Source organism: Heterodontus francisci, chromosome 5, assembly GCF_036365525.1.
Source record: "Heterodontus francisci isolate sHetFra1 chromosome 5, sHetFra1.hap1, whole genome shotgun sequence".
Lineage (NCBI taxonomy): Eukaryota > Metazoa > Chordata > Chondrichthyes > Heterodontiformes > Heterodontidae > Heterodontus > Heterodontus francisci.
Window position 1 is genome coordinate 64,414,439 of NC_090375.1, and position 23,641 is coordinate 64,438,079.

Genomic DNA, 23,641 nt, shown 5'->3' on the forward strand with positions numbered 1-23,641 from the left:
CTTCTCCATAGTGAACACAGATGAAAAGTAATCATTTAAAACATCACCTACGTCCTCCGCCTCCACACACCGATTGCCACTTTGATCCCTAATGGGCCCTACTGTTTCCTTGGTTATCCTCTTGCCCCTAATATACTTATAAAACGCCTGGGGATTTTCCTTTATCTTGTCCGTCAGTGTTTTTTCATGCCCTCCTTCGCTCTCCTAATTACTTTTAAGTACCTCCCTTCATTTTCTATAGTCCACTCGGGCCTCCGTTGTTTTCAGCGCTCTTAATTTGCCATAAGTCTTTTTTATTCCTTATCCAATCCTCTATATCCCTTGACATACCTGGATTTGATGGTCCTACCCTTCACCTTTACGGGAACATTTTGACCCTGAACTCTTACTATTTCCTTTTTGAATGACTCCCACTGATCTGATGTAGACTTTCCTACAAGTAACTGCCCCCAGTCCACTTTGTCCAGATCCTGTTTTATCATATTGAAATCGGCCTTCCCCCAATTCGGTATCTTTATTTCCGGTATTGAGGCAAGTGTTATCACTTTTACCTGTTTTCACTTTTAACTTGTGGACTCTGAAGCTGTTCCATTCCATGACCATGGTTATATTTAACAGCATGTAATCCCACAGCCAGGAATTAGAGGCTGCAAGACAGACTTGTCATAATTCACTGGCACTGGATATATTTGCTGTGGGTGTTCAGTCACTCGCTCTCTCTCCCAACTTTCCTGGGCAATCTCCCATCCCCCACAACCTTAAGATCACACAAAATGGCTGCCAGTGTCTTATCCCACACATTCATCAGCCATCTCCTGAATGAAAAAGTAATCAAATGACCCATCACCAAGACTGATACTCAGTTTGGGTTCTGCCAGAACCACTTTGCTGCTGACCACATCAAATATGGATGTAAGAGCTGCGAGCCATAGGAGAAATTAGAGTATCTACCATTGACGCCAAGGCAGTATTCAATGTAATATGACACCAAGGATCCCCAGCAAAACTGAGGTTATTGGTAAAAGCCGCCAGTGGCTGGAATCATACTTGACACGGGAAGATGTTCATGGTTTTGGAGGCAAGTATCACAACCCTAGGGCATTGTCAGAATTCCTCAGGGCAAAGTCCTTATCCCAAACATCTTCTGCTGCTTCACTAATGACTTCTGTCATAAAGTCAGGAGTGGAGCTGTCCACCAATGAAACTATAGCCTGTGCACTCCATTCACAACTCCTCCAATAATGGAACAGCCTATGCCAGCCTACAGCAAATCCTGGACAACATCCAGGTTTATTCTGACAAGTGGCGAGTAACATTTATGCCATGTAAGTGCCAAGCAATAACCAACTCCAATAAGAAAACACATAACCACTTTCCCATGATCACCAATGGCACCAGTAGCACTATTGCCAAGGCCCCACCATCAACATCTTTCAGGCAGGGGATGATGGTTAGTCTGTGGAAAATGATCTTTCTCTTCACTTCCACAATCTGCAAAGTTTAAGTGAAGGCGATGGGTGCAGCCATGACATCTTTCAAGATGCTCGACACCGTCCATTATAATGCATTCAGCTTCATTACTGCCTCTGTAACTGACTTCACTACAAAATGTGGATTATATGGGATATACGGCCCAACCAGTTTATGCCGGTGTTTATGCTCCAAGTGAGCCTCCTCCCATCTTTCCTCATATAAACCTATCATCATAACCCTCACTTTGGTAATAGTATGGACAGGATACACTGCAACAACTCAACAAGCTTGCAACCTCTACCACTGAAAAGGACAAGAGCAACAACATTAGCTGCAAGTTTCCCTCTAAACTCACACCATCCTGATTTGGCATTTTATCACTTTTCCTTTATCAGTGGCTCATAATCCTGGAACTTCCTAACGAAAATCTTTGTGGAAATACCATCATCACAAGAGGTGCAGAAGTTAAGGAGAAGTCCCGCTACACTTTTCAAGTCAAACAGGGTTTGACAAAAGCAGCCATGCCAATCTCATGGCGTCCTGAGAAATAAAAAATAAGTTTACAAGGGCAATTTCCATTACATAATGTGGATTTAGGAATTTCTAATAGAAATAGTTGGCAAGAAGTGGGTTCCAAGTAATGTATTTTATGTAGTTGGTATTTCAAAAATATTCGTTGTTCCTTATTTCTAAGGAAAGCAAGTCTATTATTGCAAGTTACATGATGTGTCAAGACTAAAATAGAACCTGATTAGCTTTGACTGTTATCTAATGGCTGCAGTAGCTAGCTTTCCATGTAGTTATGCCAATTTTATGATTGCAAACCTCTCACTCAGGCAGCTTCATTGTTTTCCAGGTTTGCCGGATTGAGTTGGGGTTTCGTGATAATGAAATCCAGCACATGATAACCAGTGTTCCCAAACTCCTTCTGGCTAGTAAGAAAAAAGTGACTAGACTGTTTGATTACCTTCACAATACTATGGGTATCCCTCACCACCTGATTACAAAATTTCCTCAGGTAAATATAGACGTTTACTTCACCTTTTTATACTAAGGATACTGTATCCTAATCTTAATATTAAATTTAATGTGGGATCTTTATTATCTTTATTGGTCTAACATTATTGATTCCTTTTTATACAATGAGAGATTATTTTAAAATTAAAAGTGCAATATCACAACATGTTTGAATTGGATTGTACCAAAACAAAGTTTTGGAAATTAGTCACCTTACAGCGTGTCTCATTTGATCAGGCTCTGCAAAATGACTGTCAATTCTTATAATACATGTTTGATTACATTTTATTTTACAACTCTCTATGACTGTAGTGATAGAGTACAGGAAGAATGAGCAATCTACCCAACAACAACCTAGCATTACTGGGGAAACCAATCAGCTTAAAGATCAGAGTCCCCAGATCGAACTTTTAAGGATATTTTTGTTTCTTCACTGCATCCTTTATTGGGTTCTGTGTTTGCACATAATTCTTGTTTGAGAGATTGGGTGGTTGACCTGGACCGAGGTGACCACCATTCCCTCTTTTTGGCCTTGTGTGCAATAGTGTGCAGAGATATTTTATTACCTTTTCTCTTCTCAATCCCCCTCTTCCCCTTACCACCGCCCCCCCACAACCCCAACCTTCAAGTGCTCCGGTATCTTTCCAAGTATTTGAAAAAAACAAAAACACTCTGTCTCACACAGTGAGGGAATACAACATCATAGTACTACCTCCAGTGTTATAAGTACAAAATATTTCATGTACTAAATTTAATATGAATAAATAGCTTTTCTTTTCATGTTGGGGTCTGTCCAACTGAAGATTTGAGTATTCTTGTTGGGTACTAACTTTTTGGCTTTGTTAATTATAAAAGAATTTGTGTTTAAGTTATATAGACTTATACTGTGTATCCTCATACTGTGTATATTGAGAATTAACTTTCTGCACCTAATAATAAAGATTTTTGTTTTTGTGCTAGGTTTTCAATGCAAAGTTTCTGAGAATAAAAGACAGACATCTGTTTCTTGAATACTTATGTCGAGCCCAGTATGATCCATCTCAGCCTAACTACATCTCCCTGGATAAACTGGTTGCAACACCTGATGATGTATTCTGTGTAGAGATAGCAAAAGGCACACTGCTGGACTTTGAGGCATTCCAAAAGACACTTTAAATTCTTCTAAATAGTTTCAATACATGCTGATTTGCAGAAGGAAAAAGTAGATGTAGGGCCATGAATATTTTTCCAGTATACCTAATAAATGCATATAAACTACTTGCAGACCCATTGTGGTTTGCTCAGCAGCAATGACAGAGCTATCTGATAATGCATCCAAAAAAACATTTTCACCTGTAATGCTTCTCTGAGTTTATAGATTTTGGTTGCTGTTTTATATGCTGTGAATCAGTGCTCACTGGGAAATGGATTTAACCTTCCCAGAACTAATTTCTCTTGTCAATGGTTGCCAGAAAGCTGCCACCTTTATCCCCTCTGTATTAGCAGCATTGAATCCAGGGGCAGGAGGTTAATACTCCACACACTGCCACACATTCGCTAAGAATAATTTAGTAGCAACTGGATTAAAGATTTCCCCTTACCGTATTGAAAATTATCTAAGTTCTTTTGACTGCCAGTTTTATTGATGCAAATAGACATCTTTGTGAAACTATGCAGTGTTGCTTGACTCAGGTTATGTTTAGATTAACTGAGTATAGATAGACTGTAATTGTACAAGTAATATCCTAAATCCTCTATTTACTACAGTATTGTGTAGCAATCAACCTAACAGGTTACTGCTGGAAGTACACAGTAGCTCTGTCAGCATCTGTACAAAGATTATGACAGATCTATTGTGTATTTCAAGTTGCTATTTTTGTTTCAAGCAGCATATGAAGGTTTTTACTTATTAATAAACTACTGTTTAACTATTCAATTTATTTTTCCATCTCTCTTGACCCGTCTACTGCCTCTGATTTGTCACACTGCTTGTCCAACATCCAGTAGGGAATATGCAGAAATTTCCTCCAGTTAGATATTGGGAAGACCAAAGCCATTGTCATTGGGCCCCGACACAAATTCCATTCCATTGCCACCAGCTCCATCCCTCTCCCTGGTCACTGTCTGAGGCTGAATTAGACCGTTCACAAGTTTGGTGTGCTACTTGACCCTGAGCTGAATTTGCAACCCCGTATCCTCTCCATCACCAAGACTACCTACTTTCACCACAGTAACATCACCCATCTCCATCCTGCCTCAGCTCATCTGCTGAAACCCTCATCCATGAAGACTTGAAAGACTTGTATTTATATAGCATCTTTCATGACCTCAAGGCATCCAAAAGCACTTTGTTTTGAAGTGAGGTCACTGTTGTAGGAAAAGTAACCGCCAATTTGCACAGTACAAGTTCCCACGAGCAGCAATGTGATGAGATTTGGGATGTTGATTGAGGGATAAATATTGGCCAGGGCACTGGGGATAACTCCACTACTCCTCTTTGAAATAGTGCCGTGGGATCTTTTACGTTCACTTGAGAGGGCAGATCAGGCCTTGATTTAACATCACATTGGAATGACTGCATCTCACTCAGTACTGCACTGGACTGTCGGTCTTAATTTTTGTGCTCAAGTCCTGGAGTGGGACTTGAATCCACAACCTCTGGTTCAAAGGTGAGAGTGCTACCAGCCACAGCTGACATATGCGTACTACTTCTGGACTCTACTATTTCAATGCTGTCCTAGTTGGCCTCCCACCTTTCATCCTTCATAAACCTGAAGTCATCCAAAATTCTGCTGCTTGTATCCTAACTCATGCAAAGTCTTGTTCATCCATCACCCCTGTGCTCACTGACCTACATTGGCTCCCGATCCTGCAATGTAGCGATTTAAAAATTCTCCTCCTTGTCTTCACATCCCTATAATGGCCTCGCCCCTCCTTAGCTCTGTAACCTCCAGCCTATAACCCTCAGATCTCTCCAATTTTGGCCTCTTGCACATCTCCAATTTTCATCGATTCACTGTTGGTAGCCATGCCTTCGGCTGCTGAGGTCCTAACCTCTGGAATTCCCACTCTAAACTTCCCAACCAGCTATCTCCATCTCCTTTAAGATGTTCCTTTTGGTCGCCTGCATTAATACATCTCTAGAACAGTGTTAAATTTTGTTTGGAAACACTCTTGTAAAGCAGCTTGGAATGTTTCACTATATTAAAGGTGCTATATAAATGCAAGTTGTTAAATGTATTTAATCTGCTTCATTTTCTTTGCAGGAGTCAGACTTAAATATGAGTGGAGAGCACTTTGCTACAGATCAGTGGGATGATGAACGTCCAAGGTTAGGGATTGGTGAATCCTATCAAGCGGCACTTACTCAGCAACACCTGCTCACTGATGATCAGTTTGGGTTCCATCAGGGCCACTCAGTTCCTGACTTCATTACAGTCTTGGTCCAAACATGGACAAAAGAGCTGAATTCCAGAGGTGAGGTGAGAGTGACTCCCCTTGACATCAATGCAGCATTTGACTGAATGTGGCATTAAGGAGCCCGATCAAAATTGAAGTCAATTGGAATCGGGGTTGGGGGATGGGGGGGAACTCTCCACTGCTTGGAGTCATATCAGCACAAAGGAAGATGATTGTGGTTGTTGGAGGTCAATCATCTCAGCTCCAGGACATCAGTGCAGGAGTTCCACAGGGTAGTGTCCTAGGCCCAACCATCTTCAGCTGCTTCATTAGGTTAGAAGTGGGGATGTTTGCTGATGATTTTACAGCGTTCAGTACCATTCACAACTACTCAGATACTGAAGCAGTCTGTGCCCGCATGCAGAAAGACCTGGCCAACATTCAGGCGTGGGCTGATAAGTGCCAGTAACATTTGTGCCACACAAGTGCCAGGCAATGACTATCTCCAACAAGAGAGAATCTAACCATCTCCCCTCGACATTCAACAGCATTACCATTGCTGAAACTCCCAGCATCAACTTCCTGGGGGTCACTTTACTGAACCAGCCATATAAATACTGTGGCTAAAAGAGCAGGTCAGAGGCTGGGAATTCTGCAGCGAATTATTCACCTCCTGACTCCCCAAACCTATCCACCATCCACAAGGCACGTCAGGAGTGTGATGGAATACTCTCCACTTGCCTGGATGAGTGCAGCTCCAACAACAGTCAAGAAGCTCGACACCATGCAGGATAATGCAGCTTGCTAGATTGGCACCCTATCCAAAACCCTCAACATTCACTCCCTCCACTACAGACACACAGTTCACAGTTGCAGCAGTGTGTACCATCTACGAGATGCGCTGCAACTATTCACCAAGGCTCCTTTGTCAGCACCTTCCAAACTAGTGACCTCCACCACCTCGAAGGATAAGGGCAACAGATGCATGGAAAACCACCACCTGCAAGTTCTCCTCCAAGTCACACACCTTCCTGACGGAACTATATCACTGTTCCTTCACTGTTGCTGGGACAAAATCCTGGAACTCCCTTCCTAACAGCACAGTGGATGTACCTACACCAGATGGACTGCAGCGGTGGAAGAAGGCAGCTCACCACTACCTTCTCAAGGGTAATTAGGGATGGACATTAAAAGCTGGCCTTGGCAATGACACTCCAATTCCAAGAACGAATAAAAAAAATAATTTAAGGTCGCATTTATAGTGCACAAGCCACTTGGTGATGGTCTGATTGCACTTGTGTGATTGCCGTGTTTGATGCTCTGTGCACTGGCCGCTTTACATGCATGAAGACATGCTGCACTCATGCGTGCAATGCTGCAATCATGCTTGAAATGGACTCATCCAATCTCTCTGTATATGTGCACAATGCGGTTGGAAAGCCTGCCAGTACCCCTCTCATTCTTTGTTGCTGTTCTATTGACAGCTCATTGAGGTTCAGTATTTGCATCCAGCTGAACCAGGTTTGGAGCATCCTGCAGCATCCAATGTGGACTCTCCACTCCTGTCCCTGTCTCAACCATCTGCTCTTGTTCATGTGATATGTGAGTCACCAGATGAAAACCCAACAATCTTCCTTACCAGTCCCACTGAGGTGTGAGTATCTGAGCTGTTGCATGGTCTGTATGAGTCTTGTGATGGTACACCCTCAGAGTGTGTGACCTTCTCTTGAGTAGTCAGTGTCATCCTCCGGACCACCTCCTGCAGATGCTTGAAGAGCCGGTGGGAGATTAAGACATGAATTAGAACTGTGGTTGTAAGAATGTTTTAAATTATTATTATGCACATGATCAGATTTCACTCGCTGCTGACAAGGTCAACATGGGTGAGTGTTGTAGTCCAGGTGGCTGTCTGATATTTAATTCTGTCACCAAACAGCTGGGAGACCCCCATTTCTGATGGCCAAAAACAGAGACTTCACTGTCAATTAAGAGATAGCTGGAGGATCATCTCCATTTCTCTGCCTCTCCTTCATGCTCTGCTTCTGCATAGAGGGGAAGAAGAGACTTATGAGTGAGAGCAATGACATGTTAAATGAATGGATGGAGAGCATTTGTTGAAGGTGACTGAGAGAAAGGCATGTCATTGTTTGAAGATGAGGGTGAGTGTTAGCGGTGGGTGGATAGATGGGGATGTGCAGAATTGCACAGACAAAAGAGTGGGTGCACCTGCAAGGTAAGTTAATGTGAGGAGTGATGTGCTGGAGTAGGCTTCAGAAGGCAGGGTGTGGGGATTGGCATGATTCACACATCAGGATGTTGTTGCATGCGTTACTGTACTTATCTTTCCTGCCCTCCTACAGTCATTAATCCACTTTAGGCACTGAATCCAAGAGCATAGCATCGCACTCCTGCTGCTGACTTCCTCTGCTATTTCCAGCAACATCGTCTTCATTTCACTGGCAGGCTACTTCCTCCCATCGGTGGGAAACAGTATCTCCCTGTTGGCCCCTACAGCCCCTAGCATTATCCATGGAGGTATCACTAAAGAGAGGCACAGCCTTTGAGCATTCTGTCACATGGTCTGCTCCCAACTTTAGAATCCATGTAAATATATGCTTGCAATGTCCCTTAAAATAGTGGAGTTGAACTCGGCTCATGCAGGTCGTTGTCATGTGTGCTCAACCTAATTGGTCAGGAAACCCGGAAATTATATGTTAATTAAGTGGTTGGGTTAAAGAGTCACTGACAGACTGACAGGTTTCCTGCACGCTACTGGACCTGCTCTCCCCATTCCAGCACGTCGGGAAGATGAAATGCTTTCACTGTCGAAGAGGAGGGAAAAGTACCAAGGGGAACTAAAAATTAATCAAGAGGAGGAACTTTTTGATTTAACAGAAGTGGATGCGAGGAGATTTTCTTGAAAATATCAAGTCTAAAACCAAGTCTAAAAATTTTTGTTGGATGAGTATCAAAGAATATGGATCAGATGGGTAAATGAGTTGAGGTACAGATCAGCCATGATCTGATTTGAGTGGCTGTAAAGCCTTGAGGGACTGAATGGTCTACTCCTGCTCCTATGTAATGTGAAGAACAAAAAAGGTTAAAGGACAGAAGTGATAGTATATGACAAAAGGAGGCAGGATGGGAAAAATTAGAAATTAAAAGACCCAGAGAAATTAAAACAAGTTATCTAAGTTGACAGCATGAAAATCTGGAAAAGTGGAGCAGTCTCCCGTAGCTCAGGATTCTGGTGGTAGAAAAAGGCAGGTTGACATCAGCAGGCAGACCATCCTACTAGCAGTGTACTAATGGGGAATCTTCATCCTATGCACCAACTGACTCAACCCCATCTCTGTGATCATAGAATGATATTGCACAGAAGGAGGGCATTTGGCCCATTTTGCCAGTGCCAGCTTGTTGGAAGAGTTATCAGATTAGTTTCACTCTCCTGATCTTTCCCCATAGTCCTGCAAATATTTATCCAATTCCCCTTTGAAAATTATTATATTTGCTACCACTACCCTTTCAGGTGGTGTGTTCTGGATCATAACTTGCTACTCAAAAAAAATTCCTTATGTCTCCGTTATAAAGACGTCTGCAAACGCGACATGAAATCGTGTGACATTGATCACAAGTCGTGGGAGTCAGTTGCCAGCATTCGCCAGAGCTGGCGGGCAGCCATAAAGACAGGGCTAAATTGTGGCGAGTCGAAGAGACTTAGTAGTTGGCAGGAAAAAAGACAGAGGCGCAAGGGGAGAGCCAACTGTGCAACAGCCCCAACAAACAAATTTCTCTGCAGCACCTGTGGAAGAGCCTGTTACTCCAGAATTGGCCTTCATAGCCACTCCAGGCGCTGCTTCACAAACCACTGACCACCTCCAGGCGCGTATCCATTGTCTCTCGAGATAAGGAGGCCCAAAAGAAGAAAGAAAGAATCTTAAATGTGTTTTCAGGTTACCAACACTTTTGCCACTGGAAACAGTATATCCTCATTTACTCTATCAAAACCCTTCATTATTTTGATATTGAACCCGTTTATCAAGTCTCTCCTTATCATCTCTGCTATATGCTCCAAGGAGAGCAACCCCAGTTTCTCTGGTGTCTCCAGGTAATTGAAAGTCTTTCATCCCTGGAACCAATCTATTAAAACTCCTCTGCACCTTCTCTAAATCCTTGACATTTTTCCTTAACTGTGGTGCCCAGAATTGGCCACAATATTCCAGTGGGGCCTAGCCAGTGTTTTATTAAGATTTAGCATAACTTCCTTGCTTTTGTTGTATGTTTGGTTAGTCTAGCTAGGGGAGATTACTGAGTCTTCAGTAATTTTAACATTAACTCGTTTGTTACATATTAACTATATGCAGCTTTATGCAGTCTTTATGACTCCCCTGAAGCTATGCTGCTTCTCCCTCCAGTCTTTTTCTCATATGATTTCTTATATTGTCATGGTGGGAGGTATTCCTCACACTGTCTCAAACATTAACCCTTTCAAACCTTTATACTACAGCTTTTATTTTTTTTTATAGAGATACAGCACTGAAACAGGCCCTTCGGCTCACCGAGTCTGTGCCGACCAACAGCCACCCATTTATACTAACCCTACAATAATCCCATATTCCCTATCACCTCCCTACACTAGGGGCAATTTACAACGGCCAATTTACCTATCACCTGCAAGTCTTTTGGATGTGGGAGGAAACCGGAGCGCCCGGCGAAAACCCACGCAGACACAGGGAGAACTTGCAAACTCCGCACAGGCAGTACCCAGAATCGAACCCGGGTCCCTGGAGCTGTGCGGCTGCAGTGCTAACCACTGCGCCACTGTGTACTCTGCCTCTATCTATAAAACCTGAATGCCTTTTTAACTTGTCCTGGCTCCTCAAAGATTTCTGTACATACAGCCCCATGTCTCTACTCCTGAATCCCTTTAAAATTGTGCCATTTATTTTACATTGTCTTTCAGCATTCTTCCTACTAAAAACAAATCATTTCACACATCACTGCATTAAATTTCATCTGACATGTCTACCCAGTTCACTAGTCTATCATTAGCTCTCCTTATGTCTATTACTATCCTCCCCACTGTTTACTACATTTCCGAGTTTCACATAATCTGAAAACTTTGAAATTATGGCCTATACATTTAAATCGGGAGGTGGTTGGGGAGCACCACTACATACTTTTCCTCCAGTATGAAAAACAACCATTCACCCATACTCTCTGTGCCTTAGCCAATTTTGTTTCCAGATAGCCATTGCCCGGGCTTCAAATTTGTTAACATGTCTATCATACGTCACTTCTTACAAATGCCCTTTGAAAGTCCATATACATGACATTAACTACTCTACCCACATCAACCCTCTCTGTGATTTCTATGAACTCAATCAAGTTAGTCAAAAACAATTTTCCTGAAAGTGATGGTACTAATATCCTCCATTTAGCAGCACCTACTGTTGAGAGACAATTGAAGGCCAGATAGCTGTAAAAGTGCCGAGTAGAAAAATGAAGAGCTGTTCCTTGAGCTTGTATTGACCTTTGTTGAATCAGTATCGAAGGCGAGATAGCTTTCCAATTGTACTGATACCAGTTCGCACCAGTAGTCAACTGGGAAATGAAATCCATTTCACCAGTTGAACTCTGCTGGTAACCAGTTGAGCGTGTGATTTTTACTAGTTGAACTGCTGGCATGTACCAGTTGAGATTGTGATCTTTACCAGTTCAGGTATTTATCAGTTTGGACTGGTCCCAGCAACTAGGCCAATTGAATCTCCCAGTTGGAACCATTTGAACTGGTCATATAATCCATTATGTTCATTCAGTGTAGTATGGGTAAGATATATCTAAACTAGCAAAATCTCCATTTGTCCAAAAAAACCCCACTCAGAATACAAGTTGGAGTAAAGCTGAACAAATTTTATTGTGAAAGCTAACTCCACAAATTCAAACTCCTTGCACTTTTGGCTTCTTCAGATCTTGGATCTTCTCAGTTACAAAGCTGTTGAATCTAGCAAGCTCTTTAGAGACAGCCTCCTCACTTAACCCCTTTGTAGGTATTGGTGGAAACGTGCTGAAAAGAGAAAAAATTAGGACGAGACCTTTTTAAAATGTCGTAGAAAAGGGACATCCATGACGTATTTTAAAAAAAAGATGTTTCAGTGCTGTATCTCGAAATCTAAATCTAAAAATCTCCTGCAGAAACTTGCAAAAGTGCTTTTAAGTTGTTACCTTTGACAGCACTGAGTTTCCTCAGCAAGTGGGGTGGGGGGGTTTCCGCTGGGGAGATTTACCTCTGGAATTTATGAACTGTCGGCACACTCTCCCAACGATGGAGCTGTCCCTCAACACAGTGGAACCCCACATGGCACCAGCCAGGGACTTAATGAATTTATCCTCTGGCTAGTAATAAAGGTCCACTGGCGCTCAGGGAGTTTGATTCCCCCCCCCTCCCCCCCTCCGCAATTGCACCTGTCAGGAAAAGCAGGGACATACCAGTACCTGCGTGTAAGTTTTGAAAATACAGACTATAAATTACTGTACAGACTTGAAACATATGGTTCAGACTCATGGGGCTGGATTGTATGGGCCCCCCTCAGGCGGGGTTGGAGGCAGTGGTGCCCATAGAATCGCGCTGGGTGGCAGCGGCGGCGGAGGGCCAATTGGCAAGCAAGTTTTCCCAGGGGTGGGATAGGCCGACACTGGCTTTCCCGTCCAGAGGCCAATTGAGGCTCTTAAGTGGCCTATTAATGACCACTGAAGTGCCTTCCCCCTCCCTGCCCCCCCCCCCCCCCCCGCCCCCCGCTGCTAAGATCTAACCAGCAGCAGGGCGGGAGGGGTTTCCTTCCTCCGTGGGCAATCTGTGGCCCCTGGAGGCCCTGGCCAGGAAACAATGCACCTCCCAGGACCCCCCATCCACTGGACTTTCCAACTACTCCCCACCAGTCCTCCTCATCGGGGCCTTCCGGACTGGACACAGCAACCCCACCTCACTTATCTGAGGTGTGGGGTTCCAGGGCTGGGCCTGGGTCCAAGGCCTCTGCGGTACTGTGGTGTGGCCACCACTCCTGGTGGCACTGCCGATACTGCTGAGCTTCTGGCCCTGAGAATGGCCAGCAGCTCTTGGAGGTGGGATTCCCATCTTTAAAGGGACGTAGATCCCGGAGCTGGAAACTTCACCTCCAGAACATGGAGCATTGCACCGGGGTGGGGTGGGGGGCTACGAAAAGGCCGAGGCAGGTTTCCGTCCGCCTTATCGACCTGGTGCCAGGACACCCACACTTTCCACAAAATCCAGCCCACTGACATTCAAAATACGTTTAACATTCCAATAACCATCTATGATCCATCACTTTTAAAGGTGCTTTTGTGTAATCTGACAATGAATGTCATATCATTGGGAAATTGTGAGAAACAATACCTTCCCATCAATCAGTGTGTACAGTTGCTCCACATGCATGCTTGCCTTGCCAACCATGACAATCATTGCTGCAGCTTCACTGTGCGTTGGCCTAAGCGGTGAACCGAGAAGCACGATCCTGGCCTGCAGTTGGACATGGAGACGCGTGGAGGGCCTGGGCTGCGTAGCCACATTGAGAGGCTGGTGTTGTCCACTTGCTGCAACAGGAAGCAAAAGAAACTATTTAATGTTGGGGGGGATATTTTTGCAACCCTAACAGATCCATCATCTTTTCCAGACTTGAGGGATGCTGCATTAGGCGATTAAGTATCAAAAGGTCCTTCACCTTTTCCTGGAGGGCTGCCTTCTCCGTTTCCAACCTCCTGATCTTATGTTTCTGGCACTGGGCACACTGTTTTGGGGAATGGGAGTGGGGTGGGACTTTGATAGTGGCACGGGACAGCGGGGGCAGGCTATACAACAAACTCCAGCTCTGTATGGGGCTGGGAAGTATGGGCTGTTCTCAGGGGTAACTTCACTGCCCCCTTCACCTTTCAGTTTGCTTGATTCTGGCATCCTCTGTTCATGAAGACTTCTCCTTCTGGAAGAATATTTAGATATTAAGAGGCTTTTCACAGCAATTGGCATTGGTGATGTGACCGGATTTATGAGTTCCATACACTGTTTGTAATCAGGCACTTAATTGGGGCAAGTAACATTCACGCCACACAAATGCCATCTCAGACAAGAGAGAATCTAACCATCTAACGATCAGAAAAAGATTAGTGAAGACAAATGTAGGTCCCTTACAGTCAGAAACAGGGGAATTTATTATGGGGAATAAAGAAATGGCTGACCAACTAAATGCTGTCTTTGGTTCTGTCTTCACAAAGGAGGACACAAATATCATACCAGAAATGTTGGGGAACACAGGGCTTAGTGAGAGAGAGGAACTGAAAGAAATCAATATTAGTAGAGGAATGGTGTTGCGGAAATTGATGGGATTGAAGGCCGATAAATCCCCAGGGCCTGATGGTCTGCATCCCAGAGAACTTAATGAAGTGGCCCGAGAAATAGTGGATGCATTGGTGGTCATCTTCCAAGATTCTATAGACTCTGGATCAGTTCCTACAGATTGGAGGGTAGCTAATGTAACCCCACTATTTAAAAAAGGAGGTAAAGAGAAAGCAGGGAATTATAGACCAGTCAGCCTGACGTCGGTAGTGGGGAAAATTCTAGAATCCATTATCAAAGATTTTATAGCAGAGCACTTAGAGAACAGTGGTAGAATCAGGCAGAGTCAGCATGGATTTACGAAAGGGAAATCATGCTTGACAAATCTATTGTAATTCTTCGAGGAAGTAACTAGTAGAGTTGATGAGGGGGAGTCAGTGGATGTGGTTTATTTGGACTTTCAGAAGGCTTTTGACAAAGTCCCACATAAGCCCCACAACGTGTAAAATGAAAGTGGGATTGGGGGTGGTGTATTGCAATGGATAGAAAATTGGTTGGCGGACAGGAAACAAAGAGTAGGGATAAATGGGTCTTTTTCCGAATGGCAGGCAGTGACTCGTGGGGTAGCGTAGGGATCGGTGCTAGGATCCCAGCTATTCACAATATACACTAATGATTTACATGAGGGAACTAAATGTAATATCTCCAAATTTGCAGATGACACAAAACTGGGTGGGAGGGTGAGTTGTGAGGAGGATGCAGAGAGGCCTCAGGGTGATTTGGACAAGTTGAGTGAGTGGGCTAATGCATGGCAGATGCAGTATAATGTGGATAAATGTGAGGTTATCCACTTTGATAGCAAAAACAGGAAGGCAGATTATTATCTGAACGGCTATAAACTGAGAGAGGGGAATATGCAGCGAGACCTGGGTGTTCTTGTACACCAGTCGCTGAAGGTAAGCATGCAGGTGCAACAGGCAGTAAAAAAGGCAAATGGTTATGTTGGCCTTCATAGTGAGAGGATTCGAGTACAGGAGCAGGGATTTTAGTTTTAGTTTTAGAGATACAGCACTGAAACAGGCCCTTCGGCCCACCGAGTCTGTGCCGACCATCAAGCACCCATTTATACTAATCCTACACTAATCCCATATTCCTACCACATCCCCACCTGTCCCTATATTCCCCTACCACCTACCTATACTAGGGGCAATTTATAATGGCCAATTTACCTACCAACCTGCAAGTCCTTTGGCTTATGGGAGGAAACCGGAGCACCCGGAGAAAACCCACGCAGACACAGGGAGAACTTGCAAACTCCACACAGGCAGTACCCAGAATTGAACCCGGGTCGCTGGAGCTGTGAGGCTGCGGTGCTAACCACTGCGCCACTGTGCCGCCATTGCTGCAATTATACAGGGCCTTGGTGAGGCCACACCTGGAATATTGTGTACAGTTTTGGTCTCTTTCCCTGATGAAGGATGTTCTTGCTATAGAGGGAGTGCAGCGAAGGTTTACCAGACTGATTCCTGGGATGGTGGGACTGATGTATGAGGAGAGATTGAGTCGGTTAAGATTATATTCGCTGGAGTTCAGAAGAGTGAGGGGGGATCCCATAGCAACCTATAAAATTCTAACAGGACTTCACAGGGTAGATGCAGGAAGGATGTTCCTGATGGTGGGGGAGTCCAGAACCAGGGGTCATAGTCTAAGGATACGGGGTAAACCTTTCAGGACTGAGATGAGGAGAAATTTCTTCACCCAGAGAGTGGTGAGCCTGTGGAATTCGCTACCATAGAAAGCAGTTGAGACCAAAACATTGTATGTTTTCAAGAAGGAGTTAGATATAGCTCTTGGGTCTAAAGGGATCAAAGGGTATGGGGCGAAAGCCGGAACAGGCTACTGAGTTAGACAATCAGCCATGATCATAATGAATGGTGGAGCAGCTTGAAGGGCTGAATGGCCCACTCCTCCTATTTTCTATGTTTCTATCTCCCCTCGATGTTCAATGGCATTATCATTGTTGAATCCCCCACTAGCAACAGCCTGGGGATTACTATTGACCAGGAACTGAACTGGACCAGTCACATAAATGCCATGGCTACAAGAGCAGGTCAGAGGCTAGGAATTCTGCAGTGAGTAACTCACCTCATGTCTCCCCAATGCCTGTCCACCATCTACGAGGCATAAGTAAGGAGTGTGATAGAATATTCTTCACTTGTCTGGATAGGTGCAGCTCCAACAACACTCAAGAAGCTCGACACCATCCAGGACAAAGCAGCCTGCTTGATTGGCACCCCATTCACCACCTTAAACATTCACTACCTTCACCACTGACACACAGTGGCAGCAGTGTATACCATCTACAAGATTCGCTGCAGCAACTCACCAAGGCTCTTTCAACAGCACCTTCCAAAGCCTCGACCTCTACCACCTAGAAGGACAAGGGCAGCAGATGCATGGGAACACCACCACCTACAAGTTCCCGTCCAAGCCACACACCATCCTGACTTGGAACTATATCGCCATTCCTTCACTGTCGCTGGGTCAAAATCCTGGAACTTCCTTCCTAACAGCACTACCCCATATGGACTGCAGTGGTTCAAGAAGGTGGTTCACAACCATTTTCTCAATGGCAATTAGGGATGGGTAATAAATGCTGGTCTAGCCAGCGGTGCCCACATCCCACGAATGAATAAAACAAATTCTCCATGCTGGCCTGTGAGAATTACATTCCAACTCATGTGATAGAAATCACTGATTAGATAGCTACTAGACAACATACTTTGCCGATATTTGCATCTTCCATTGCCCTCTTTGCGCTCATAAATGAGAGACGGACATCATCGGCACAGCCGTCCGTTTCCACTGCAGTGTCCACAATCTAAGGGATCTGGAATCTCGAGCTGCATTCCATTTTACACCAGATCTCTTCCCAGGTTTCTGCAGGGAGAGAGCAAGAACAATTAACATCCCTGAAAACACATTGAATTTGCTAAGATTCGTGACTCCTTTTGACAACTATGGTCCAAAAAACAAACCTTCCTAATTTCTTTGAAATTTACCTGCGAGCATAAGAATTTGTGCTTTGTAATACCCATCGGTCTTTATCCTGCTCTCCTTCCCAGACTTGCTGGTGGTGGTGTTGGTGGGGGTGATTTTCGGCCTTGGGCTGTCCCTGAAGGGAATGTGGGGTGGGTGTATCTGCCGGCCATTAGAGCCCACCCAGTGCTGAGATCCAGCTTGGGGATGGTGACTGCTTTAGGGGCAGGTGTAGCTGCTGCTTTGAGGCCTGTGGTTCTCTGTTCTCTGACATTGCGAACACTGATGTGCAGAACACCTCCATTCTGTGCAGAAGTGCAATCCTGAGTTACCTGCCGCTTGCCACCCAAGGAACTGCCATTTGCAAACTCCATGCAGGGAGGGAGGGGCGGGCGGAATGCAAATTCCATCCCACTAGCATTCCGATTGGACAGCTGCTTCTACAATACTGCTCATGTCAATCAGCAGCAACATAACATAACCTAAGCCTCTGCAGGCATTTCGATTCATTATTCCCTTGCTCACTGGTTCATCTTTGTAGGTAAGTTTTGGAGGCACATTTGAGAAGTTTATAATTACATGACAGCCGGACTTCATGTAATAATTTTTGGCAAATGGGGAGACACAGAGATTTTACAATCTGATCTTGAATTGATTTTTTTCCACTGCTACTTTGGGTGAGAGATTTGCAATCAGAACTACTTAGATATTTTTGGAAAGAGAGTTTCTAGCTGGGACGTGCTTTGTTGGCAGTTGGGGGAAGAGAAAGAAGAAACCTGTTTCTCAACATTGATTTTCCAATGCTACTAATTTAAATTAACTATTTCAATCTGTGAATCAGTACAGATCCATCATGTCTGCTAAATTCACTTAAGTCTGGTTCCTCACCAGTTCCGATGAAGGGTCATTCACCCGAAAGGTTTAACTCTGCTTCTGTCTCCACAGATGCTGCCAGACCTGCTGAGTATTTCTAGCATTTCTTGTTTTTATTTCAGATTTCCAGCATCCGCAGTATTTTGCTTTTATCCTCACCAATAATGTTTGCCGACTCATCGGCATTGCAGAAGATGTGAAACATTTTGAGCCCGAGTCCCACCAGAACAGCAAGGTCTACATAGAACATAGAACATTACAGCGCAGTACAGGCCCTTCAGCCCTCGATGTTGCGCCGACCTGTGAAACCATCTGACCTACACTATTCCATTTTCATCCATATGTCTATCCAATGACCACTTAAATGCCCTTAAAGTTGGCAAGTCTACTACTGTTGCAGGCAGGGCGTTCCACGCCCCTACTACTCTCTGTGTAAAGAAACTACCTCTGACATCTGTCCTATATCTATCACCCCTCAACTTAAAGCTATGTCCCCTCGTGTTTGCCATCACCATCCGAGGAAAAAGGCTCTCACTATCCACCCTGTCCAACCCTCTGATTATCTTGTATGTCTCTATTAAGTCACCTCTTCTCCTCCTTCTCTCTAACGAAAACAACCTCAAGTCCCTCAGCCTTTCCTCGTAAGACCTTCCCTCCATACCAGGCAACATCCTAGTAAATCTCCTCTGCACCTTTTCCAAAGCTTCCTCATCCTTCCTATAATGCGGTGACCAGAACTGCACGCAATACTCCAGGTGCGGCCGCACCAGAGTTCTGTACAGCTGCAGCATGACCTCGTGGCTCCTAAACTCGATCCCCCTACTAATAAAAGCTAACACACCATATGCCTTCTTAACAGGTCTATTAACCTGGGTGGCAACTTTCAGGGATTTATGTACCTGGACACCAAGATCTCTCTGCTCATCTACACTACCAAGAATCTTCCCATGAGCCCAGTATTCTGCAATCCTGTTACTCCTTCCGAAGTGAATCACTTTTCCGCATTAAACTCCATTTGCCATCTCTCAGCCCAGCTCTGCAGCCTATCTATGTCCCTCTGTAGCCTACAACATCCTTCGGCACTATCCACAACTCCACCGACCTTCGTGTCATCCGCAAATTTACTAACCCACCCTTCTACACCCTCATCCAGGTCATTTATAAAAATGACAAACAGCAGTGGCCTCAAAACAGATCCTTGCGGTACACCACTAGAAACTATACTCCAGGATGAACATTTACCATCAACCACCACCCTCTGTCTTCTTTCAGCTAGCCAATTTCTGATCCAAAGCACTAATTCACCTTCAATCCCATACTTCTGTATTTTCTGCAATAGCCTACCGTGGGGAACTTTATCAAACGCCTTACTGAAATCCATATAGACCACATCCATGGCTTTACCCTCATCCACCTGTTTGGTCACCTTGTCAAAAAACTCAATAAGGTTTGTGAGGCACGACCTACCCTTCACAAAACCGTGCTGACTATCTCTAATGAACTTATTCTTTTCAAGATGATTATAAATCCTATCTCTTATAACCTTTTCCAACATTTTACCCACAACCAAAGTAAGGCTCACAGGTCTATAATTACCAGGGCTGTCTCTACTCCCCTTCTTGAACAAGGGGACAACATTTGCTATCCTCCAGTCTTCCGGCACTATTCCTGTCGACAATGACGACATAAAAATCAAGGATAAAGGCTCTGCAATCTCCTCCCTGGCTTCCCAGAGAATCTTAGGATAAATCCCATCTGGCCCAGGGGACTTATCTATTTTCACACTTTCCAAAATTGCTAACACCTCCTCCTTGTGAACCTCAATCCCATCTAGCCTAGTAGTCTGTATCTCAGTATTCTCCTCGACAACATTTTCTTTCTCCACTGTAAATACTGACGAAAAATATTCATTTAACACTTCCCTTATCTCCTCCGATTCCACACACAACTTCCCACTACTAGCTCGACAACTTCCTCCCTGCCTGACAGGTACATACTTATCAAGGACACGCAGTAGCTGCTCCTTGAATAAGCTCCACATTTCGATTGTGCCCATCCCCTGCAGTTTCCTTCCCCATCCTACACATCCTAAATCTTGCCTAATCGCATCATAATTTCCTTTCCCCCAGCTATAATTCTTGCCCTGCTGTATATGCCTGTCCCTGCCCATCGCGAAGGTAAACCCAACCGAATTGTGATCACTATCACCAAAGTGCTCACCAACTTCTAAATCTAACACCTGGCCGGGTTCATTACCCAGTACCAAATCCAATGTGGCATCGCCCCTGGTTGGCCTGTCTACATACTGTGTCAGAAAGCCCTCCTGCACACACTGGACAAAAACAGACCCATCTAAAGTACTCGAACTATAGTATTTCCAGTCAATATTTGGAAAGTTAAAGTCCCCCATAACCACTACCCTGTTACTCTCGCTCCTGTCAAGAATCATCTTTGCTATCCTTTCCTCTGCATCTCTGGAACTATTTGGAGGTCTATAGAAAACATGGTGCAATGGGTTCAAGCAAGTCTTCATCAGACAATGATGTTGCTTGGGGTTGTGAACTTTTATTTTCTTTGTGCTTATACTTCTTTCTCCTTTGATGCATTTTGTGATCGGAGGACTATGGTTTCGACACTCTGCCCAATTGTATTTGTACATTTCACCATTTCCCAAAATAAAAGTACCAACAGTCTGAAAGTTAATCTTTACTATGTGGAGAAATCTCGAATACAAAGCTACATTCCCCATTCCCTGAAGCAAAATACTGAAGATTCTAGAAATCTGAAATAAAAACAGAAAATGCTGGAAATACTCAACCAGTCTGGCAGCATCTGCTGAGAGAGAAACAGTTAATGTTTCAGGTCAGTGATAGGGCAGGAGAGATTAAATAACAAAACTGTCCTGGGACAAAGGCAAAGAGTGTGTTTGTTACGAGCTCACAGTTGGGGGAAGCTTAAAACCTAGTTCTTTTCTAACCTTTGCCAGTTTTGATGAAAGGTCACTGACCTGAAACGTTTACTCGGTTTCTCTCTCTACAGATGCTGCCAGACCTGCTGAGTATTTCCATCATTTTCTGTTATTATTCCCCCATTTCAATGATGTGATAACTTCTTTGACGCCATACAGTAGCTATCTTCGTTGCAAAGAAACACATCAAGACCATTGTGGATCATTGGGATACCTTCTGGGGAAGGTGGGACCTGTACAAGAAGGACGGGTTGCATCTGAACTGGAGGGGCACCAATATCCTGGGCGGGAGGTTTGCTAGAGCTCTTCGGGAGGGTTTAAACTTGTTTGGCAGGGGGATGGGAACGGGAGCCACGGATCAGTGGATGGGGTAGCTGTAGACCAGGCAGATACAGAGTGCAGAGAGTCTGTGAGGAAGGTTAGACAGTTGACAGGGCAAAGTTCCAGCCAGTATCATGGGTTGAAGTGTGTCTGTTTTAACGCAAGAAGTGTCAGGAATAAGGGTGATGAACTTAGAGCATGGATCAGTACTTGGAGCTACGATGTTGTGGCCATTACGGAGACGTGGATATCACAGGGGCAGGAATGGATGTTCCAGGGTTTAGATGTTTCAAAAGGAATAGGGAGGGAGGTAAAAGAGATGGGGGAGTGGCATTGTTAATCAGGGATAATATCACAGCCGCAGAAAGGGAGGTCGTCGAGGAGGGTTTGTCTACTGAGTCAGTGTGGGTGGAAGTCAGAAACAGGAAAGGAGCAGTCACTTTGTTGGGAGTTTTCTATAGACCCCCCCAATAGCAGCAGAGACATGGAGGAACAGATTGGGAGGCAGATTTTGGAAAGGTGCAGAAGTAACAGGGTTGTTGTCATGGGTGACTTCAACTTCCCTACTATTGATTGGAACCTCCTTAGTGCAAATAGTTTGGATGGAGCAGTTTTTGTCAGGTGTGTCCAGGAAGGTTTCCTGACTCAATATGTAGATAGGCCGACTAGAGGGGAGACTATGTTGGACTTGGTGCTTGGCAACGAACCAGGCCAGGTGGCAGATCTCTCGGTGGGAGAGCATTTCGGTGATAGTGATCACAACTCCCTGACCTTTACTATAGTCATTGAGAGGGACAGGAGCAGACGGGATGGGAAAATATTTAATTGGGGGAGGGGGAATTACAATGCTATTAGGCAGGAACTGGGGAGCATAAATTGGGAACAGATGTTCTCAGGGAAATGCATGACAGAAATGTGGAGGTTGTTTAGGGAGCACTTGCTGTGACTGCTGGATAGGTTTGTCCCGATGAGGCAGGGAAGGGATGGTAGGGTGAAGGAACCTTGGATGACAAGAGATGTGGAACAGCTAGTCAAGAGGAAGAAGGAAGCAAGGATCAGACAGGGCTCTAGAGGGTTACAAGGTAGCCAGGAAGGAACTGAAGAATGGACTTAGGAGAGCTAGAAGGGGACATGAAAAAGTCTTGGCGGGTAGGATTAAGGAAAATCCCAAGGCGTTCTACACTTATGTGAGGAACAAGAGGATGGCCAGAGTGAGTGTAGGGACGATCAGGGATAGTGGAGGGAACTTGTGCCTGGAGTCGGAGGAGGTAGGGCAGGTCCTAAATGAATACTTTGCTTCAGTATTCACTAGTGAGAGGAACCTGGTCGTTTGTGAGGACAGCATGGAACAGGCTGATATGCTCAAACAGGTTGAGGTTAAGAGGGAGGATGTGCTGGAAATTTTGAATGATATGAGGACAGATAAGTCCCCGGGGCCAGACGGGATATACCCAAGGATATTACGGGAAGCGAGGGAAGAGATTGCTGCGCCTTTGGCGATGATCTTTGCGTCTTCACTGTCCACTGGAGTAGTACCGGATGATTGGAGGGTGGCAAATGTTGTTCCCTTGTTCAAGAAAGGGAATAGGGATAACCCTGGGAATTATAGACCAGTCAGTCTTACGTCGGTAGTGGGCAAATTATTGGAGAGGATTCTGAGAGACAGGATTTATGATTACTTGGAAAAGCATGGTTTGATTAGAGACAGTCAGCATGGCTTTGTGAGGGGCAGGTCATGCCTCACAAGCCTTATTGAATTCTTTGAAGATGTGACAAAACATATTGATGAAGGAAGAGCAATGGATGTGGTGTATATGGATTTTAGAAAGGCGTTTGATAAGGTTCCCCATGGTCGGCTCATTCAGAAAGTAAGGAGGCATGGGATACAGGGAAAGTTGGCTGTCTAGATACAAAATTGGCTGGCCCATAGAAGACAGAGGGTGGTAGTAGATGGAAAGTATTCAGCATGGAGCTTGGTGACCGGTGGTGTTCCACAAGGATCTGTTCTGGGACCTCTGCTCTTTGTGATTTTTATAAATGACTTGGATGAGGAAGTGGAAGGCTGGGTTAGCAAGTTTGCCGATGACACGAAGGTTGCTGGAGTTGTGGATAGTGTGGAAGGCTGTTGTCGGTTGCAACGGGACATTGACAGGATGCAGAGCTGGGCTGAGAAGTGGCAGATGGAGTTCAACCTGGAAAAGTGTGAAGTGATTCATTTTGGAAGG

General features: G+C 44.6%; 1 protein-coding gene across 3 annotated transcripts in view; it reads left to right on the top strand.

Annotated features, from left to right (window-relative positions):
* mterf3 (mitochondrial transcription termination factor 3) overlaps positions 1–5,709 on the top strand; it is a 30,836-nt gene extending 25,127 nt beyond the window's left edge. For all 3 annotated transcript variants that reach the window (XM_068031553.1, XM_068031552.1, XM_068031554.1), the window contains 2 exons: positions 2,330–2,491; positions 3,451–5,709. In XM_068031553.1, coding sequence (XP_067887654.1) covers positions 2,330–2,491; positions 3,451–3,645 — 357 coding nt within the window. In that variant the 3' untranslated portion in view covers positions 3,646–5,709. The remainder of the gene's footprint in view (positions 1–2,329; positions 2,492–3,450) is intronic.
* The last annotated feature ends 17,932 nt before the right edge of the window (positions 5,710–23,641 follow it).